The sequence below is a fragment of the Oreochromis niloticus genome, linkage group LG1, assembly GCF_001858045.2.
Source record: "Oreochromis niloticus isolate F11D_XX linkage group LG1, O_niloticus_UMD_NMBU, whole genome shotgun sequence".
In the NCBI taxonomy this organism is placed as follows: domain Eukaryota; kingdom Metazoa; phylum Chordata; class Actinopteri; order Cichliformes; family Cichlidae; genus Oreochromis; species Oreochromis niloticus.
Window position 1 is genome coordinate 26,127,404 of NC_031965.2, and position 22,703 is coordinate 26,150,106.

The window sequence follows — 22,703 nt, forward strand, 5'->3', positions numbered from 1 at the left end:
ATTAGGAGGAAGTGGATGATATTTATGTCTGTTGGTGTTAGGGTGATAACAGAAAAGAACGAGAGGACAGAAAAATGGACAGCAGAGGACAAATCTGCTACTTAAGATTTAGTTTCAAGAATCTGCTAGATTATATTGAAGTCCCATTCAAAGAGGCTCTTTAACAAAAGCCTTTAAAAATACTGCAGTAACCGATACACAACTATTTCAGTGAAATCTGCCATGAGGGCCAGAATGAAAACTGTTTGCTGCTTAAATGTCATCCTTGTTCTGGTTGCACCTCCTGCCCTTTACAATGCTATGACACAATACACTCACAGTCCTGCTTAAAATACACACACACAGGGTTCTCCAGTCATCCTGTCTTTGGCATTCGTCAGCCTCTTAACTTACAGTATGTAGCTAAGCTAGGAATGTATGTAAATACTCATAGGCGCTAATTTTGCAGGCCAACAGTGCAGTGTATTTAAAACAGGAATGCCATTACGGTACTTGTAAAAGACGACCAGCTGACCCTCAGAGCCCTGCTTCTAGTTTTGACCCTAAAAGGCAGGCATGTTGGCACTGTAGGCACTCACAATCACAGTCACACAGTGCACAAGGCCACCGCAGCTTTTTGTAGGCAACTCTGTCGCCTCTTCCCACACACTCATCTTTTCTTCTATCCTTTCTGCTCCTCTCTCTACGTCCCACTCCTCTTCAGTTTCCCACATCTATACTTGCAGCTTTCAATATGCTTCATTGTGAGCAGCATGCACAGTAGGCTCCACTGGTGTGTGAGTATGTGTGAAGGAGAACAATATTGTAAAGCACTTTGTAGATTCTGGCTAAGGTTGTAAGGCATTTAATGTGAGTGCAGATCATTTACAGTGAGGGAGAGAGGACTTTTTTTTTAGGTTAAATTACATTCACTATTAAAAACTACACTATTCCCCTGTTTATGTTAATGAAAATATTCCCTGGGGCATAATTAGAGAAACAATAAAAGAGAAACATAGTATACTTGAGAAGGTCCATTTTCAAATGTAAATTTGTGAGACTCTTGATCAGACAAATTTGTCAGTTCGTTTAAAGTCAGTGTACTGTTTCAAAATTCTGGCCTCAGGAAAGAAAATCTGTTGCCAAAGTAAAAGAATAAATAAAACCGAAAGCCATGTTTAGCTGTTTTGTTGTTATTTTTAAGCCAGAAATGCCACTGTGTGATCTCATATGGCTAAAAAAGCAGAGATTGTTAACATATCAGATACTGGTGAGCTCATATTCTAAATATAAACCTGCAAGCCAGTGCAAGCACTGTAGTGAAACATGAATATAGTTTACTGTATTTCATGTGTGTGTGTGTGTGTGTGTGTGAGACAGAAAACAAGCTGATCCTTTTTCCTTTGAATACTGCTTTAAGCTTCTCTAGTTTCATCTGTATTATTCAGGTGAATTATAATGACTTCACTTTATAGCCATACCACAGTTCTAATCACTGAAATGTCAGCATCAGGAATAAACACATAGACATGCCTGTCTGAACCACATGACTCCTTATGCAGAAACTACACAACAAAAAAGAGGGCAGCAGAATATCTTTAATTGCACTCAATATTTTATTGAAATTAAAATGATGTAACAATGGGATTTGAATACCGTAATCATAGTTAAGTATATGTATATTTTCACAAAAGATTATATACATATTTTTTTAAATTTACTGATTTAATTGTATTAATTTAGCTGGTAAGTTGTCCTTAGAAGAGATATAGCCAAACCTAACTGCCTCAACTTCACAAGTGCCCCCACTTCAAAAGTTCAGAACTAAAACACACAGACATGCACACACAAACACACACACACACACACACACACACACACACACACACACACAAACCATCCCTATCACCCACACCTCAGTCTGTCATGAGATTTTCCTAGTGCGAGATGCTGAAGATAGATGTGCTATGTGTGACTGTGTGATAGCCTGTGACTGTTGGTATGGGTGTGTGTTTGCATGAGTGAATGTGTATGCTTCTGTGTGATTTATCAGCTTGTGGCAGCAGGTTGGCTAATGTTAGAAGTGTGGTTAGCAGGTCTTCAAATAAACCGTTCAGCGAGCGAGACTTCACAGCGTCAGAGAGAGCTGGCGCTGGCACCTGCTGCTGCTGGAACACTGGAACATTTTCACTTTTCAGCTTGGCTCTCGATGATGGAATCGAAAAGTTTTCAACTTAGATATAAACAGTGTCAGATCAGGTACAGCATGTTTTGGGTTTTTTTTACAGAGACAAACAGACTGATAGAGACAGATGGATACACGCATACATTATAGATGCTATAATTTGCAATATATGCCATTTTTCCAAAGGTCCATGGTGGCAGTTTGTAAACAACACACAGGTAGAATGTCACATTTTCTTTCAACACTCACACAAATGCCCAATATATAGAATCAGGACAAGACAGACAGAAAAGATGGCTGCTTAACTACTAGGTGACGGAGAGGCAGTTGCCATGGTAGCTGCGGGCCCCATGGCAGCAGGTGCTGTTGCCACTTTCACTACCATCCAGCAATGCACACTTGTCCTCAATAACCCGCTCACACATGCCAGTTTGTGTTCATTTGTGTGTGTTTTCGTATGAATCTCAGTGTACTTTGGTGTGTGCACGTTAGTATTAGTTTGTATCCGTCCAGTTGTGTGCCAGGGTGTGTTTGGGTATGTGCACTCATGCATATGATTTGCCTGTTGTTGCAATCTTGCCAGTGTGCGGGAATGGTGAGTATGTTTGTTCTGAGAGGAATACTGAGGTGCTAGAAATGTAAAATTTGGTTCTATTTCTGCTGTAACAGGCGAACTACAACTACGCATTTGAACATGTGTTTTCTAATTTTGGCCTTAATTAGAAAATAGATTATTTTAAATCACAGTGAACAAAAAGATGGAATAAGGGGAAACCCAAATAAAAACACCCAAACTTCAGGAAGCATAACTGAATCTTAATTTGGAAATGATTTTTTTTTAAAACCATTGCTAGTACAAAGTAATGCAAATGCTTTACAAAACAGGGAGAAACAGCTTTGCCAAGTAAAAAAAGATTCCCAAGGGAAAAACTTCCCAAACTTGTTTTTTAAATTAGCCCGTGGCTGCAGTTCAAGAGTCAAAGTGGCATCTGCTGTACTAACACTCTGCACATCCATCTGCTGGATTTTAAAATGTGCATATTTTCCTACTAGTTTCCTATTTAATTCACACTGGCAAACTCAGATTCATTGTGTGCCCTCTTTCGGAGCAGGCAGAGCTGTATGCAGCTTCTCTGGCTGCAGGGGATGGAGTCACCACACAGACACAGTTTGCTGAATGTAGCAGCCTACTGGCAGGGGTAGTTAGTCTAATTAAGTGTGTCCGCTCTGGGTCAGTGACAATAATGACAATAATAGCAATATTAGCAAGAGCAGTCTTCAAGAGCAAGAGCAGTTTCTTCCTCTCCTTCCTTTCCTAAATTTAAATATTTGATTCTCTCATCTTCATTTCTCTAGAGCCTCGTTTTGCAGAAAAAACAAAGCACATCTGTGAGCGTGTGTATGCCAGTGTTTTGGCCACTTTGAACTTAAAAGGACTGCTTTGGGGTCAAGACTCTGATTTAGTATTAAGGTTACATGTAGGTTTAGGTTGGGGTTAGGGCAAGAGCTGAGGTTTGACCTTTAGTTGTAGCTAAGCTAAGGTTAGGGGATGTTTTCTGTTAAGTGTAGGTGACATCTGAAAAAAAAAAGAGAGCGCGCTTGTATCTTAGTGTGTCTATGTTGCTGGTATCTCATCTCTGCAAGGCAACATTTGTAGGCATAATAAGATGAATGGAGGGGTGGTTCAGAGTACAAGCAAAAGGAGGCATAAGAGAAGGAAACAGCAAGTACAGACAACGGTTGCTGGGTGCTGCGTTGGACCACTTTGTCTCCATACCCTTTATCCCTGCTGGATCTTAATCAGCACATTTATGCTGGTTCCAGCTTTTCCCATAGCAGACGGGTCTATTTCAAAAGGGCTGGCAATTGTCCTAATGAGGTACACATGGTCAGAAATCCTTTTCAAGCCTCCAAGTGTGCGCCACCATTATTCACACTCATTTGAATTTAACACACACGAAATACCAACTTTTTGTTTTTAATTAATAGATTTATTTTCCTAGAAGAGACCTTGCCAATACATTTACTGACACCTTCTCATCACTCATTTTTGTTAATTTACATATTTACTGTATTCAATCTGTTAGCTGAAAGGAGTTCTACAGTCTCCTGACTTACTGGCTAGTCTGCTGACTCAGCCTCTCGGGGCAATGGTCAATATTTTACAGCTTCCTGCTTAAGAAACAGACTTTTGTTTTATGACTTCCTGTTTATCTGCCCATCCTTGTTTATTCATGCAGATAAATGCAATGTACCTGAACACAATCAAAGCCTACTCACGTGATTGATGAACTGAACTTGGATTACAAATGGAAAGCAAAAAACTCCCATTATCCAAAGCTGTTATCAGTTTATAGTGATTATTTATGACCCAACTCTTGAAAAGATTTAGTTGTATTTATGTTACCTCAAGGCACTTTAAACTGTTAGGCAAAGTCCTACAGTAGAAAGAACTATTATGATCAAACAATGTCATATGAGCATGCACTTGATGAGGGTAGGAAGGAAGAAACAGACCCAAAGAGGAGCAGCTGTCTGCCCTCACCATTTTGGGGGTGAACAGAAAGAGAAGATAGAACACAAGAACATGGGGCGATTTCTTGACCTCTGTGGGTGACTTTTGTTTGGTGTGCTTTTGTCTGTAAACTCTAAACACTGCACAGTCCATGTAGGATATAGGTGCATTAGCTTTTCAGGTCATTTAATATATAAACAAAATGTATGATAGTAATAAATATCAACCAAATTTTAATCAACCAAAATACTTAAATATTAAAATACATCTCATGTCAGGACAAGTGCTTTCTTAGAAACACAGGAGTGAAGTTACTGAATTGCCATAGAGAGTCTGTCTGTATGTGTATGTCTGCAGTGTGGGGTGGGAGAGTATGGTGGCAAATTGACATAAACCCAGTGAGAACCTCTGCAATTCAGGCTGCATCAGCATCTCTCTCTCCTCACACACATATCCCTCCATCCACATCATCTTGCTGTTATTGATGAAGCCCCCTCTTTATATGGTAATGTCTTTCACACCTGAAAGGCATCAGGAGGGCATGATCGCTCTCTCTCACACACAAAACTAGATATTTATATATATATATGCCAAAAACACACACACTAAGACGCACTATTATTTATGTGAACTCCATATATTGTCACCCTCTCTCTCCCAACACTTTCTCTCCCATCACTCTCTCTCTCTCAAACACACACACACACACACACACACAAACACACACACACACACACACACACACACACACACAAACAACTACGAGGAACCCATTAACACTGATGGAGATATGTATGCCGCTCACATCTGTCACATGTCGCTGCCGTGGCAACACCAGCTGCCGTGGTTACCGGAGGCCTGCTTCTGTAGTGTTATGGGATTTGGTTATTATAGGATAGCTAGCTACCTGTGTGCAGAAAAATATCCCTTTGAGGACAGATTGCTGAGCAATGATACTCCACCATTTGATCTGATAAGTGGACTAATTACAGACTAATCACTGGTTGTAGGTGACAATTACTTGGTGACTGGGATTAGTTAAGCTGATTAGATCCACAAGTGTATTGACATCACTTGTGTTTATGGATTGGAAAGGCGTCTAAAATGGCAGACAAAACAATAAGCTTCAAATCTACAGGTCACCTGATGGTCAAATAAACCTCTCATCATGTCCACGTTTTACACTCCTACTGATACAGCATTAGCATTTCCATCCTTTGTGTCAGATGTGTTCAGATTGCTGAACCTCTGCCCAAACCTGCATCTACAAATTAAGGAACAACTTCAGAATAGTGTTCCTCAACATAAAATTGTGAAGACTTTTACCATACATAATATAATCAAGGGATTCGGAGAATCTGAAGAAATCTCTGTGTACTAAAGAAACGGCTGAAAATAAGTTTTTGATGCTTGTGATCTTTCACCCTTAGGTGGGACTGCATTAAGCATACAACACTTGCATGAACCATTTCCTGTAAACACAGTTTACTGAGCCATCCACAAATGCACGTTAAAGCTCTATGATGCAAAGAATCATAGACCTTTCAAACACTGAGGTCAGCGAATGCGTATGCGCCATTTTGCTGTTAGCCTCAAACATTATAAGTTAGCTATTGTTAACATGGTGTGAAGGAAATCCAGAACAACCCACATTTTTATTCATATGATACAGTGTGTTGAGTCAGGACTGCACCAATGTATGTTCCAAATACCATACCATACATAATAATGTATAGGATGTATTGTGAATTGGTGTATTTTAACCACCCTTTCAAGCACCATAAAGCTGCTCCTAAAGTGGTCTTTATATCCCCTTACATGACAACATTACCCCTTTTCTGATTTATTTTCCTGTTAATTTTTCAAAGCTTTGACATCTAAATTAAACATATGTAAACACTGAAATGATGGATACATGAATTCTAGGTACCTTCAAATGTGAAAAACATGTGCTAGGGTTATCAGGTTTTTACATTTTTTGAAAATAAAGTGCAGTTAGCAGAGAACTGGGATATTTTTAGGTAATAACTCTGGGCTTGCACTTTCTGGCTGAGTTATGGTAACTTGGGCGTGAACAAGCGAATAGCCTAAGTAAAAAACTAACCACTGCATGTCAGGATCATGGAAAGCTTTACTTTTTCAATCTGACTGCACGCTAACTGCAATGATCCCCGGCTTAGTAGCTGCTGACAGATGTTTAATCTACAACCACATCTAGGCAGACACATCAATGAATCTGTTAATACAAACATTTTAAGTGCATAAGGCATTTATATCCAGAAGAAACTCCAATGGTTAAGTGCACTGTACTTGACATAACATGTTCTAATTGAGAAAAAAAAGTACAGACAAAAGCAAACTCAATAAATCTCATACTGACATTAAGAGGTCCTTGGGGAGGGCATATATATTCACAAACATATCCTTCTTTGGCTCTATTTTTATGTCTCATGGGAAACTGTATACGTTTCACTTTATAAACATGGATAGTTTTAACTTTCCACTGATCTAAAACAGTCACTTTGCTAGTGACTTAAACATACACACACATAGTGACCCACTTTCCTGAGCTAAACTGGACAACCAAAAACAGATCACCCTCCATCCATTTATGATTTGGGCGTGTATATAAAGGATGAATACACAAACACAAGTCAGACATGCAGATATACACACCACTGCAATAAGGACAGAGGCCTTAAGTGAGTGCAGCTGTGTAGCCAGATGTGCTTTAGAGTCCTGGTTACAAGCGTGCATGTAGTACACTGCACTGTTTTACTACACATTGCTTGTACTGCCCCCTGCCTTTCTTTCTAATTTCTCGAGCTGACCTGAAATGAATTTAGATTTAAATGAGGACGTTTAAGTCAAATGACAAAGACAATCAGACAATAAAACGATTTTCCTACTTTTCAAATACTCGTTTATCTTAATTTCACTTCCCTCTCCTCATCTGCAAACCGTCATGTCTCCTTTGCGCCAAGAGCAATAAGGCTGCTCTTGAATTATTTAATGCATTAATGAGGCATTTTCAATAAGATGAAGGGGGGAAAAACCTCAAACAAAGCAGCTTGTTTACATTAACTGATAGCTGCGAACACAGTCTATAAGTGGATGAGCATTCAAACAGTGGTTTGTCTTCAGCAATATGTTATCTTGGCATTTAAGCACAATGACAAATTATATTATGGATTGTTTTTATGCGTGTTTGTGAGCAGACTTGCACACACCTACACAATGAACTGCAGACATCCAGGAAGCAAAACATTCAAAAGGTAAGCACGGCGAAGGTCATCATTAGCATAGTATTAACAACCCTGTGTGTGAATGTCTGAGCACTTGTATTACTTACATTGTGGGGACAAATGTGTTTACATAGTCACACTGTGAGGACTTTTTTGTGTTTTATGGGGACAAAGAGTGAAACAAATCGTTAAATTTCAAAGTAAGCAATTTGATTTGAAGGCTATAATAAGGGTAAGTCTATGGAAATTGAATGCAATGTAATGGCTAAAGAAATGGTAATATGACTCTTTGTGTGTGTGGGTCAATCATAACTTGCATAACGTTGTGCAGTCAGATCCATGACACAGACAAAGGCATGTGAATGTGTGTGTGTTAGCTGTTTAATCAGATGGTTGATGTGTGTTTGTGTTTTAGCTGTGCGGTGGGTCACATATGTCACAGTGTCCTGTGGGACTAACACGGGGTCTCACGCTGACAGTGCATCAGGAACCCATACACCCACACAAAATACACAAGCCAAATTGCTGCTCTGGCATATTTGGAGAAGGAGAAGGATTATTAGGTCAAACTACTTCACCAAGGACTTTAGTTCAGCGTTTCTTGATGCAGAACACCTGCGTAGTTTAAACCATTCTTGTAAAAAGTGTCTGGGTTTTAAAAAAAAAAGAAGAAGAAAACCAGTCAGGAAATTCTAGATGGCTAAAATACCTGAACCATTAAATTTTTCAGTAACAGCCCAGAGGGTTTTTTCCATCAATGAAACTAACCTCTGCTCTTGCAGTGGAGTTTCTGCGCAGACAAGAGCAGAAAACACATGTAATATAGGTAAGACACTTCCAATTCAAGTGTCTTTATAACGTGCATAACTTCAACTAATGAGTAAAAACAAGCTGAAAGGAAGAGAGCAGGTTACATTTGTAATTTGATATTTTTCCTGCTGGGTATTCTGCAAGACAGTGCAAATTCTTTCCTTTTTTTTGGTTTAATTAAAAATTATTTTAATTCTTTAGCTATACAGCACTATGGTCAACCTGCTGTCTTTAAATGTGTTTATAATAAACTGATTTGACTTACATGTTGTTTTAAGTTTCTCAGGATTTAACCATTTCTCTACTTACATGAAACGTATTAATTTTACTGATAATAGGTGTTATAAAAATAATTATATTGGTTTAATACACTTCATTAGCTGAGGGTATTGTACTGTTGAATCAACACTTTTCAAGAAGTAGTGTCAGGTGTCTGTTTGAACTCTAATACTATAAAAAGAACCAACCCCGAGGAAAAAGAGTCAAAATAACTAATTTATGCAAGAAGCACTGGAGCCACTGAGTCACTTCACACATGAGAAACTTCTTAAAAATAAAAATACAAAAGAACAGATTTAAAAGTACAGAAACACGTGTTTTCTCTTCTTAGTGTGAAACTACTATCACAGTCTTCAAGGTGTTGCATCCACAGTGTAAAATAATGTAATACAACACATTTTTTCCAATGTCAAATTCCACTCCTGTTCATACTTTGAAGGTTAAATCAGTGAAGCAAATTGGGGCAAGTCAATAAAATCTATTTTTTATTAACAGACCCTTGAGCCACGTGAGATATTTTCAAATTCGGTGACCCCAAGATTTCTGCACTAGATTCATTGATACTATTGAGCTCATTTCCATGTCTTAATCAATCCATTTTAATTGCTTATCCAATTCAGGGTCACAGGCAGGCTGGAGACATTTCCAACTGACATTGAGCAAGAGGTGTAGTACGCCCAGGACAGGTCACCAGTCTCTCACAGGGAGACAGACCACCATTCACACTCAAATTCACCTCTACAGCCAATTTAGATTCACCAAATAACCTAACATGCATGTCTTTGGACTGTGGGAGGAAACTAGATCACCGAGAGGAAATCCACACAGACAAACTCCACGTAGAAAGTCCCCATCCAAGTAGGAAGGTGAACACCCACAATCTTATTGCTAACTATTGCCCACACACTATATGCCATCCTCATTTCCATATCCTCTTCCAGTAAGTGCACACTATTTTCTGTCTACATTGAGACAGCTTTTAAATGAAGACATACACAGCACCTAAACTAGTTATAATGCTGATTGTTGTGCATGTGCTTTTTCTACGCTGCAATAAAGTTAGCCACAATGGGAACTTTAATCAGCCTGAAATGAACCCAGCCTCACAAATGACGCTTTAATTAGTGGTCTGGCAACTGAGACTCCCAACTAACCCCCACTGTTCCTAACAAGTTCCAACTGTCATGCTCTCGAACTAATAAAAATACAGCATTTCCACACCACTTGTTGTCTTACAGCAAATTCCACTATGCCACTCTAAGTCTACATCAGACTCAACAGCTTTGCCTTATCAGCCCCGTGGCATATAATTTAAGCCTATTTGTTACCAATTAACTCAATGTCTGATATGAGGCCCATTGTTTTATAACTAAAATTCAGTCAACTGTAGCAGAAGGACATCAGACCCAAAGGCAAAGAGCAGCCAAAAGTTAAGTTTGTTTAGTGATAAGTAATGTCACATTAATTCATAATCAAGTTTTAAAAACAAACAATAATAAGAAAACCTATTTGGTGTAGAAAAGGTAAGAAATGTGAGCTGCATATCTGTATATATGATGCATTTGTATGCCCAGGTGAATGTACACTCTGGGACTCCTGGAAATATCCTGGCTATTGAGAATTGCTGCACTAATGAAAATAAAACTGATTATATAGACTACCCACAGAAACAAATGATACACCTGTCAAAGAAAATGAGAAAAGGCAGGAGTCCATGTGGATTAATACTAGTCTTTGAGGTTAGTGTCTTACAGTAATCCATCACATTAATTCCCTCAAAAGGAGAAAAGCAATATAGACTAAAGCGAGCTCATTGATTTTGGTAATATGTTCAATCAGGCAAAATGGGAAACTCCAAGATAGAAATCAAAATGATCTCGCCTATGTTTTTCATTTTGTTTTGGCTCTATGACAGTATTGGATAAACAGCTTCACATACAATTATGATCCCAAATCCCAAAGGCTCTTTGGTTTCTGCTCCTTTTTCTTTGCAGCTGGTCAAATGGGGGTTGGACAAATTACAGCATCCTTATGATTTATGGCAACAATAATGCTGACGACACAGCAACACAGTAAGCAAGAGCATGATTACAAGTCCCCTCTTTCATGAGCAACAAAGTTAATAAGTGCCAGTGACCAAATGCCACAGTTAATGAAGGAGCAAGTTATTTTTGGACACTATGAAACTGAGCATAACCACTTGTGCGTGACTTCCTACACGCTTTTTCAGATACACTATAAGACAGAAGGACAAACAAAACTAAGAAATTTACCTTGCTGGAATAAGGTCCAGGGATGAGCAGTTTTAGTGCCTGTCGTTTCAGCTCTGTCAGCCTTGCATTGCAGTTCTCACACCATATCCCTCTTTCACTTCCAGGGGAACTTCCACTGCCTGAGGCCGGCGATCCTGTCCCAAAACCTGGGGAGCCACCTAGGGAACCGGGTGATCCTGTCCCAATGCCTGGGGAGATGGTCCCAGGTGACCCAGAGAAGGATCCTGGTGAGGAGATTCCTGAGCCTGGGGATGGTGTTCCCGTGGAGCTGGGCATGGAGCCAGCACCCTCTGGGGCGGGGCGTGTGCCGGAGCGGGTGGTTTCATCGTAGGCCTTTCGGTACCATGTGTCCGGGAAGAAGGAGGAAGATTTGGTCGGCGATGTGTCAGGGACCTAAGAAACATTTTTCAGAAGAGAAAAAATTAATGATGGTGTATTTCCAAGATGCAAAATTTTACAGTCGCTGCAGGAAAGTCAAAATATGTATATAATATAATCATTGTGTTTATGTGCATTACACCTTCTGCTCATTGAAATGAGCAGAAGGTGTAATGCACATGGCCAGTATATCAATCTGCACCTGACTTTGTGTACTAATACAGAGATGTGTTTCTGAAATAAAGTTAAAGTAAGTAAACATGTCTTTAATTAAAAATTCAACAACTAATTTTTCTGCTTTAACAAAAAAATACTGAATACCCAAATCACAGATCCAGCATCCATTGTTATTCCACAATCAACACTAAAAATGTTGATTTCCTCTTAAAAAAGGCTAAGCAGACAGTCACAGAGTGTCCTGTGGATAACCCACACAGGAAATGTGTGATCAGGGATCAAGATTACCTAACATTAGGACATTAAATTAGATGGACATTCAGTTAAAAACCTACAAACAGAGAATGACATTAAACATTTCCTGCAATGGAACGACAAGTCATCCTACTGAGTGCTTCCATAAACCACTAAATAGGATTAAGCCAGGATAGACCTGTTATTTTGTTCTGCTCAACCACATGGGAACATCAAACAAGCAGCAAAGAGTGGAGAATTTGATCTTTTGCGGCTGGGTAAATCCAGTCAGAGAACAGACCCATTGATGTGGTGGCGGCTGTAAAGGTTGGGCACTCCTGTGATCTTTCTCTCGAGGGCTATAATAAGGCAGCAAAGAGTTGAGGCTGATAAATGGGAACGCTCAATCATCTCCAAATGAAGAGGTGGTTATATTGTGCCAAACGGTGTGTTATAAATTATTGTTAATTAGTCTTTGTAGATGATAGGCAGTGACACAGGTGTGACTATAATAGTCTTCACTGATTTAGCACTTTGGTGCTCAGCAAGTGCTACTTCTGGGGATCATTCACTGAAAATGCATGCCAGTGTTGTGACACCATAAGCACTGATACGTGAAGTGTGATCTTCACAAAGCAATCAGCAGCAGGAACACAAATCTTACAAGAACCTTCAAGTTTCATGTTTATGTCACCCTGAAAACGAAGCAAACGGCAGTCTCCTATAAAAATGGGTGGAGTGTGAGATGAAGTGCATGCAGCAGTGAACGGATGATAAGTTTTAATGTTTACCAGGCTGATTGGGAACAGAGGTGTGTCCACCCCTCGGCTGCTGGAATGAATAACCTACCCCATATTTTCTGCTCCGGCTGCTCACAGACCTCTCCTTAGTCCCCGACAGTGAAGTCATGTTGGAGGTGAGAGGAATGGGGAGGAGGAGAGGAGAGGAGAAAGAACCTCTGCTACAGCTTCACATCCAAAAAAAAAAAAAAAAAAAAAAAAAGACCACCGGATCGATTTCAATTAACCACACGCCCCAGCAGTTTGCTCTTCTTGGGCTGGTGGTAACCTCACGCCACTTCCAGATGCATGCTGAACCCAGTTACATCCCCATGCTGCGTCCAAGAGACACACAATAAAAAATCACAGATGGTTTCGGTCTCTCTTCTTAACAAACCGCACGGTTTGTTGCGTCTAAAAGAGCCCTCGAATTACTCCTAAAAGCAGACAGGAATCACACAGGTCGGTGAAAGAGACCGCTCCCCTTCAGCAGAGTCTATGAGCTGAATGAAGCTCTCTGTTCAACAGCGCTCTAGAGTGGCACCGCACTCAGCCCAGCCTCTCTCCATCAGCTCTGCGTCTCAGGCTGGCCAGGTAAAGCAAACACCCCCCACCCCCCTCAGGGGGTAGCAGAAATTCCGACGCACGGCGCAGGTCTCCTTCTCTAACGTCTCATTAGACGGTGTGAGATTCGGCTGGTTCAGGCCACTGCTACAGAAGTCATCTCCTCGTTGTTTGTACTTTGAGTGTTACTATCTGCGCCCTCCTCCTGACTTCCTGTGGCTCCGCGCTCTGCCGAAGCCAGCAGTGGACTGAAGAGACAGGAGCAAGAACGCACATCTGGATGAAGGCGGGGCCAACTTACCCCTCATCTGCCGCAGGCCAATGCACTTCCAGAGGTGCCAGTTGAGTGACAGGTGGATTTCTGGCTGATTAAAGTGGAAAGTGGCGGAGTTTAGGAACATAACTTTAACGTGTTTTTAAAAAAAATATTGTAAACTTTCGAGTCATTTTGACCAAAGCTATAAAAACTTTGTATTTATGCAAGATTAATTTTTAGACAGTATGGACTGAGAAAAATTATACTTACATATAAATAACAATTAAACCGATTTTTTTATGAGGAAAATCCAACAAATGGAGGCATTTCAAAGACTTTGCTTATTTATTTGTATTTTTTTTTTTTAGTTTGGTGTCTTGGTGTCTTGGAGGTACTTGGATTTGAATTCCTGATTACCTGAAAACCTCTTTCAAGCAGGCAATGGTATCAGATAGAAAAAAATGGATGAAGAAAGTCATCAAATTACAAAGAGACCACAAAGATGTTAAATAACTGTGTGCTCAGTGTCAAAGACATCTCAGCCCTGTTGCTGTAAGCTTAACCACTGGCCTCTGACCTCTGTCAGTCAAACAGAAACAAAAACAAATAAAAAAGTGTCAACTGTGACTTTTCAGCAGGTAAAGCTGTAGGGTGGTGAGCCCCTAATTGAAGAAAATATCTGTAGAAAGCAAAGCTAAGACTGTAGCATTAAGATCCAAGCAGGAGCAGCAGCAATCCTTCTACGTGATGGAGAGTTTTAGGAACCCATGTGAACACAGGATGAGTGGTCACACAGCGCCCTCTGTTGTTCTCAGGAGGGCATTGCTGTTGAAACCAGACACCAACAGGTAAGTGAAAGTAGACTGCTGAACAGACCTGTTTCCCATCCTTTCCCACTCTTTTTCCTTTTTAATGATTGCGTAATCAGAGAAGATTTTGTTTTTTTTCATCGTACATGCATGCTGCTTTTCATTTTGTAAATGGTTAGCACTATCGTCTCACAGGACAAAGGTCCTGGGCTCAAATCCGGAGTTGTGTAGCCTTGCTTTGTATAGTCTGCATGTTCTCCCTGCCCATAAGTGTGAAAGTGGACTTGTATGGTTGTCTCTAAGATTTCGCCCTGTGAGAATTTGGACAAGCAGGTTGTACTCTGCTACCCCTATAATAAATTAGATAAGCTTCAGCGTATCCCGCAACGCTGAATTAGAGCAGAGCAGTAAAGAATAAATAAATAAATAAAATAAAACGAAATAAATACAAATAAAAAAGATTACACGAATAGCAAAACAAGCTTTTTTTATGTGCCTTTGTAAAACTCTGTGGATCTGTAAGCAAGTTACAGTAAAAAAAAAAAAAAAAAAGTCACGTGGCTGTCTTTTTTTCTATATATATATATATATATATATATATATATATATATATATAACTTCTTGAATTTGGTAGCTTTTTGTGAGATTGGAAGACAAGATCGCTTTAGTGTTAATACAGCCAAAAAAATGGGGGCAGCTTCAAAACATTCAAAATCAATCAAAATATGTTTGGGTGCCATTTTTTTTATATTGTATTATTATTTATATAATTTAATTCTTGTCTCCTACCCATGCATAAGCCTATTAAAGTCTCTTCTAAACAGTACATAGATGCAAGTTGTGCACACATCCTGTGCTCAACCACAACACTAAATCCGTGAACAACCAAGCGTGTCCTGATCGCTTTTTCAGACATAAATCCACGCCCTCCGGTCCAGATGGTGGCGGCAAATCTTTTGGTGTGGTAGACAGTCCACGAGAAATAACAAACATTTGTTAACAGGAATTGTCTGCACGACGTATTGCTTTCACTATTGACTGCAGGTTTTGTTTCGAGGTTAGGAACTCCTTTTTTTTCGTGCAGCTTTGCGTTACGTTGAATGTTTACAAGCAACAACTATGTCAAGGGTCTTAACTGGAGCTAAAAGCTAGCGAGTGGCACAAAAATACCGAGTTTAGGTTCCTAAGGTAAGGTAAGTGGCTAGTTGTAGCTCTGGTCATTACTTCGCTTGACTCGGGCAGAGGTGGTCAGTCAGTCGCTTTTTTTTTATGGGTCTACGTCGTAGTTTGGCGGCAGTTCAGTTATTGCATTGCTTGTTTTAGTTGATCCGTACGTCAACGTTATTGTATTATATAAAGGGCGGAATAGTGACATAGCTTCAGTGTGACGAGTGGCGCATAACTATAATACGGAACTGTGTAAACCCCCGTGAATGTGTTTGTGATTTTTTTTTTAAAACTAGATTTTTATGCCTGTTTACTAGCGAGCAAGTTTTGTTAGCAAGCGAGCCCTCTTATCTGGTTGACCTGCAGCACATCTTGGGCGTTGGGCTGTTACTGCACCGTTAAACTTTGTTTTTCAAAAGTTTGCTGTGCCGTTTGCACATGTATGGGTTTTTTTTTAAAACCCAAATTCATAAAAGCTAGTTTCCCGTTAAAAAGGTACTTAGACGCCCAGTTTCAGAACACTCTTGTCTCCGTGACAACAGCTTTTCCGCGTGTTCGTGAATTCACTACGCATGTCAAGAATAACCTGCGAATGTAGCGTTTAGTGCCAAACTCGTCCAAGGCGAAAGTACGGCCTACTAAGTTTGTCGATTGAGCAACATCGCCTTACTTTACTTTTTTTTTTTTTTTAAATCAGGCATAAAGCTACTGGGACTACCAGTTTATCCACCCTGGCGCCTACAACGGATCTTCAAGTCCCCCAAATAAAGGAAATAAGCCCCGATTAATGTCGGATCGCTGGTATTCCTGTGTCCCAATGAACTCCAGGGAAAGCTTTCCACAAGGAGGAATACACCAAATATTACAGCAATGAAAGGTAATCAAATATTTTATGAATGAGAACTGTTTTTATACGAACACACAAATTTACTCAAAATGACAGTAGAAAAATGACTGCACGTGATTTTTCCAGGTGCACCTGGAAAAACAAGAAAAAGGGAACCTAAAAAGAAGTTGTCAGAGAAAGACACCTCAGATGCGGCTTCGTCTCCCAGCACAGATGATTCAAGTGCTGTGCCAGGCGGCGGCTGCAGTGACTGCGGCCTTGTCTTTCCAATAGAGGCTAGTACACCAAAAAATGAAAGGGAGAAAATGAGACTTGCACAAGAAGCCTGCTTAACCTCCACACCAGTCCACAGCACCACCTTTGATATCCAGTCAACCATTTCCGGCTCCCCTCCTGAAGGGGAGCTACAATACACAGAGTTCATCACTCAGATAAAGGTATGGTGTAAAAGTGAAATTTATACATTTTTATAATCCTTCATAGCTTCAGTGAATTCAGTTTCCTTTTGTTATGTTCTGTTGTAGACAACAGCAGTAGATTCAGAGTCAAAACCTCAACGTAAGCGTAAGAGATCGGTTAAACAAAGACAGACAAAGACGCAAACGCAGACCGATGGTAAAACCGATGGTCCTTCAGTCAAGTGCCGGCGTGGTAGGAGGCCAAAAGGAGAGACTGGGAATTTAAATAAAGATAAATCATCCTCCCGCTCCAGGCCAAGATTTGAACTCGAGAAGGCTGAAGCAGAAAGTCAAGGTAGTGTATTGTTCAACACTGATGTCCTCAAGCACAGCCAGTTCTGTGTAGCCACATTTTTTAATTTTCTCCGTCTATCGTGTATGTCTTGTGCTTTTAATTGGCTTGGAGAACTGCAGGTGTGCTCTAATTCTGTCTCTTCTTAACTCCACAATAGATGACTCTATGATGTCTTCAGATCTTTCAATAGAACTGAGTCAGCATGAAGAACAGCTGTCTACTTTGTCCTACCAGAAGGATGACATAAGTGATGAGGAGGACGAGGAAGAGCTCCCAAGTTTCCTGATGCGGACAGACGAAAGTAAGCGAGACCACAAGGATAACTGAAGTCTGTGACGGTACAGGACACTTTGAGTTGATTTGTTTATTTTTGTTTTGACTTTCAGAGCCCCCATCCATTACCGAAGGAGCATTTGTGTGGCACAAATATAGAAACTATCCATATTGGCCTGCATTGGTGAGTGCATAATGGTGACGTGATTAAAAAACACAATTTAGCAGATTCTTGTTAATGTTTTCCTTTTTTCTTTTATTGAATCAATGCCTTAAATGCTTTTTTGATAAGTGCTGTCAGTCAGCCTACTATTGTATATCTTGAATTTACTAGATGAATCAAAAAAGCATTCACTGTTAAAATGACAATAATTGCCCATGAAAAATCATTGACTTTTGTTTTGTTCTTTGTTGTTATTTTGTTTGCTGTAGGTAAAAAGTGTGAACAGAAAGCACAAAAAAGCCAGTATCATCTTTATTGATGACTCAATCATTGAGAAAAAGAAAGGGTAGGATGTTTTCTGTTTTTGCTTTGTTGGTTCTTGCCTGTGTCTTTAGGTGATATATACACTCACCAGCCACTTTACAAAGTACACCTTGGGTTGGACATGCAGGTCCACAATGTGAATCTCCCTTTACACCATACTCCAAAGGTCATTTGAGAACAGTGAATCCATTGTCATGTTCAAGAAAGCACTTTGAGATTATTTGAGCTTGCAACATGGTGCTTTATCCTGCTGGAAGGGATAAAGGGATATACATGTGATGGACATGGTCAGTAACAATGCTCAAGTAGGCTGGGGCATTTAAACAATGCTGAAGTGGTACTAAGGGGCCTAAAATGTGGCATGAAAATATCAATCCTCACTATTGCACCACCACTAGCAGCCTGAGCCATTGACACAAGGCAGGATGGATCCATACTTTCATGTTGTTTATGCCAAATTCTGATTCTACCATCTGAATAATGGTCAACAGACCAGGCACCGTTTTTCCAATCTTCTGTTTGTCCAGTTGGAAATGGACAAAATTATCAATGTCCAATTTTTGGTGAGCCTTTGTGATTTGTAGCCTCAGTTTCCTGTTCTTAGCTGATAGTACTGGCACCCACTGCTGTCTAGTAAATCCTAGAAATCATTGTGTGGGAAAATCCAGTTTATAAATGATTCATGGCAATCCAACTGGCAGCAACATCCATTTAAAGTCATTTAAATTGCCTTTGTTCCCCATTCTAATGCTCAGTCTGAATTTCAGCAGGTTGTCTTGGCCATGTCTACATGCCTAAATGCATCGAGTTGTTGCTATGTGATTGGCTAATTAGATATTTGCATTAAGAATTTGAACTGTATCCAATGAAGTGGCTGATTAGTGTATCCACATTACGTAGTGTTATGTTACATTTATGTTATTTAAATAAACTTTTCAGTTGGGTGTTTGTGTTTCTAAAGGTTTGCTGTGGCTCTAAAATGTTTGAAACCTTTTGACTGTGAAGAAGCTAATGAACTCATGGTAAGAACTGCTCACGGAGTATGTTCTGATTTCTGAAAATGTTCTCTTGACACAGTGCTAAACTGTTTTTGCTTTTTTGGTTTTTTTAAACAGCGTAAAGCCAAAGAAAGCTATGATGCTGCAATATCATGGTCCCTGGATCTCATAACAGACTACAGATTTCGGATTGGTGAGTTGCTTATTTAATGCCTCAGCAAGCAGAAACACTGATGTGTGTGTGATATGTTGTTTAAACAATATTAGGATGATATCACTGAATTAGCTGCAGTACTAATCATGTTTTATCTTTGTAGCATGTGGCTCATTTTCTGGCTCCTTCATACAGTACTTTGACCATGATATGAGTAAGTTTCATCCTTGACCTGGAATCACAAATTATGAGGCTAGCACAGAATTAAAAAGTTGAATACACCTACAGATTCTCTAGGCCCTGATGTTGCTCTTGACTGCTGGTCTGAATTGGTTTAGGTTATCCTGTGAGGAGGGAGTATCCAAAGGCAGCTTCAGAGAGACTAACCATCATCAGTGATTCGACAATGGAGGAGCCATGTGACGTTAAGGAGGACAGCTTTAGTGAACAGCAGAAGGACATAAGGTGTTCAAAAAGGTTGCTGCCAGATCGGACCCATGCTGCCCACAACCGCGCAAATGAGAAGCTCGTACATTTCATTGTCAAGCAACACATGGTCGACGCACACCTCCTGGTATGAATGACTCTCTTGCTTTTCTGCTGGTGTAATTCTTGTGTTTGTGTTGTTTGATTGTGTTGATTGTTTGTGTTCCTCAAAAAGTTACAGTGCTGGTGTCACTTCACTAAAATGTTGCATCAGTGCTGAGTAATGAGTGCTGCTTTGGTCTTTTAGGACAGCCCAAACTGAAACAGAAGCAGAAAGTAGAGTTTTATACCAGCGCAAAATAATTTAATATTCTGAGTAATTGGAATATTTCATTTCCTTTATCCCACCAAAGTTTTATGAGATGAAAACTTGTATTTGGTTTCTGTGGCTCAACTTAGGCTTGAAACTTTCCTGCTCAAATTATGTAACTTTTCAGCTTTTGAGTTAGTGACTGCAACAGTGCCGGATCTAGTGCACCGCTAACCTGACCCCACTGTGGGCTGCCCATTGTGGGCTGTGTGGGTACACCAGTACTGGGGGTAGTGTGTTTGCCCATTTAAACAGCCAATAAAGGGCCCCCAAAAGGTAAAACTGCTGCCAGCCCTGTGTGGGAACACCCTACTGTGAGACCCACGTGAGAAATGTGTGGGTTTGCCCTACCCACACAGCCTCACAGTTCACCCACTGCACAAGCACGTTTGTAGGCCACGGTTTTCATCTTTTTTTACAATACAGAATCACAATACATATAAAGACCGGGTGAGGTTGAAACACCAGTCAACAACAAGGACTTTGAAGTGCTGCAAGAGAATAGCCCTGTTTGGCCCTACTAATGAAGTTACAATAGATCCAAACAAAAGCCTTTCAGCAGTAATTCTTCATGGAAACCTTTCACTTTGTAGTGTATGACTGTAATATACTTGTATTTGGAACAAAAATATGCCTTGAGTTCCTCTTTTAGCTGGCGTTACCATCTTGGAAGCTGAGAAAAAACACATGATGACCAGCTGACTTAAAACATGTAGCCACTGGTGACCTTTCATCTGAATTCCTTTTGTTGCTTTTATGTGCAGAGATCCTTTTTCGTGTCTGTTTGTTTTGTTTTAATAAATCTTGATTAGTTTTCACAGCATATACCAGCCCAAATGTGGATTTCAACAACTAAATCATAAACAACAGATTTGTTTTTTGTTTTTTATTTTGAACTTATTTCCAGTGTGTGGAAACAAATGCACATCCCCTTTGGTCATAGCACCACATTTGGCACAGTTACATAGGTCTGGAAATTAAAGATAGTCAAAGACTAGACATTTGAATTCAACTTGCCATCATTTATGTTCTTCTTAGTTCCTTGTTATAGCAATTGTCTCACCTCCTAAAAGAAGGATTGGGATAGATTTTTATTAACACCTTTTTCATTTCATTTATAAAGTACAACACTAAGGTTATCATCAAGAAATGCATATTATTTTTCTGTTATACAGGTTCACGTTTTACCTTGATTGATGACATACCAATCATGATTATATGCTATTTGCTGATGCTGATAACTGCTTATAGCTGAATTACCATAGTTTGCTGTTAGGTAAACGCTAAGAGGTACTTATAAGTGAGTACCAATATTTTGTTTGTCTTAACTATTTATCAAGACCAGGTATCCTATGCTTTTATAAGTTTCTGAATTGCACGCACTGTTAGTATGAGACCAGAGCAAAGTGGTCAAAAGCAGTCTATCTGTTAAGACGTGGAGATTTGTTTGAATGAAGTATGGGTGGTAGAGGCCACAATGAGTGTAAGCTGACCTCGATTTTAGTATACTTACAAATTTAAGTTCACCCCAGTAATGTCCAATACTTTCAGGAGCTCAACCAGTTATGCAAAGAGTGTGCCAGAGCATGCAAAAATTAAACAAACAAATGGGTGAATATTGCAAGTATTTGCATATGAAAGCTATCATTTTTTTTTCAGTTGCAGTTCTTTTTAAAATCTGACATCGGAGCTGTGCCACACGTAAGATGTGATGGCATAGGAAACCATAATTGATTGAATAAATCCCTTCCCATTGTATCACACTTCCTACAGGCTGTAATCCATGGGCAGGAGAAGTCCAGGTGGCTTCGTTCCTTCTTAAGTGCCAATCGTAGACGGGTGGTGAACATATACCTTGAAGATGACCATCAGCTTGACCAAGTCTACTGCTACCTAAATGAGCTCTATACAGCAGCTGTGGCCAACGCCCCCTGCGTAGCTGATGTGAAATCCATGGATCGTGTCCCTTTTGTCCTGGATGTGCTTCTTCCTGAGGTGAGCTAAAGCCTACATGAGTGCTCGCAGGTTTTGTTTGCAATGTTTCCTGATATGCAGTTCAGTTTCTGTAGTCCAGGTGTCATGAGTTTATCTTTCTGTGCAGGCCATTATTTATGCCATTGCTGGAGTGGACAACGTTTCAGTAAAAACAGCAGAAGAAAAATACCTCAGAGGGCGATGTATAAGCAACAGGTGAGACTTTTATATGTTAAATTTTTAAAAAGAATGACTTCAAGGCTAAATACTAATTTTTTGTTGTTGTTTTTTCAGAGAAAGGCAGCAGTTTGATTTAAAGATTGAGCAGCAAATGAGGAAGAAATCACAACATCCAAACACTTCCATTATTCTCTGACTGTCGGTCTGAGTGTCAAGATTTGTGATATTTGGAGTGTTTTAAGTTTTGTTCATAGGTAATACAGCCATAACCTGTGTGCCTTGCAATCAATCATTGCACTGATTTTTTTTTTCTTTTTGTATACTTGTAAAAAGTGAATATCAAGCATATAATAAAACCTAAATTAAGGCCATGAAATGCAATCATGAAAGGTGGTTTAATCACATAACTTTATTCCATAAGTGGAAATGTACACATGGTCAAATAGCTTCTCAAGCAGCTCAAGTATTAATTATCTGTCTGCATGTGCTTTTGTAAGAGTTTTACATAAAATAAAAAGTGTTATAAAACTGTTTGCTGAACTGTGAAGATTCTCATACACACTAAAGGGACAGGCACACAGAGACTGATTC

At 39.7% G+C, this 22,703-nt stretch overlaps 2 protein-coding genes across 6 annotated transcripts in view; one reads left to right on the top strand and one right to left on the bottom strand.

Moving 5' to 3' along the window:
* Nucleotides 1-13,675, bottom strand: part of kif26ba (kinesin family member 26Ba) — a 91,115-nt gene extending 77,440 nt beyond the window's left edge. For both annotated transcript variants that reach the window (XM_019359632.2, XM_005458961.3), the window contains exons 1-2: nucleotides 12,925-13,675; nucleotides 11,287-11,679 (exon numbers count right to left, since the gene is read on the bottom strand). In XM_019359632.2, coding sequence (XP_019215177.1) covers nucleotides 11,287-11,679; nucleotides 12,925-12,984 — 453 coding nt within the window. In that variant the 5' untranslated portion in view covers nucleotides 12,985-13,675. The remainder of the gene's footprint in view (nucleotides 1-11,286; nucleotides 11,680-12,924) is intronic.
* A 1,702-nt stretch (nucleotides 13,676-15,377) lies between these two features.
* Nucleotides 15,378-22,643, top strand: si:dkey-127k13.1 (PWWP domain-containing protein MUM1). Of its 4 annotated transcripts, none has more exons than XM_013277048.3 (14): nucleotides 15,378-15,676; nucleotides 16,348-16,527; nucleotides 16,624-16,934; nucleotides 17,022-17,250; nucleotides 17,429-17,551; nucleotides 17,637-17,707; nucleotides 17,956-18,032; nucleotides 18,972-19,032; nucleotides 19,126-19,201; nucleotides 19,326-19,376; nucleotides 19,501-19,736; nucleotides 21,732-21,953; nucleotides 22,060-22,148; nucleotides 22,227-22,643. In XM_013277048.3, the coding sequence occupies exons 2-14, from the start codon at nucleotides 16,521-16,523 to the stop codon at nucleotides 22,306-22,308; spliced, it is 1,635 nt and encodes a 544-aa protein (XP_013132502.1). In that variant the 5' UTR covers nucleotides 15,378-15,676; nucleotides 16,348-16,520; the 3' UTR covers nucleotides 22,309-22,643. The 4 variants fall into 4 exon arrangements, with proteins under 4 accessions (XP_013132502.1, XP_005459020.1, XP_005459021.1 ...); XM_005458963.4 differs by having other exon boundaries at nucleotides 15,379-15,676; nucleotides 17,408-17,551; XM_005458964.4 differs by having other exon boundaries at nucleotides 15,379-15,671; nucleotides 17,408-17,551.
* Nucleotides 22,644-22,703: the final 60 nt, after the last annotated feature.

Coding starts and splice junctions, on each gene's coding strand:
- si:dkey-127k13.1 (XM_005458963.4), top strand. Junction 17,552..17,636: donor CCTGATGCGGACAGACGAAA/GTAAGCGAGACC, acceptor TTTGACTTTCAG/AGCCCCCATCCATTACCGAA. Junction 19,737..21,731: donor TGGTCGACGCACACCTCCTG/GTATGAATGACT, acceptor CACTTCCTACAG/GCTGTAATCCATGGGCAGGA.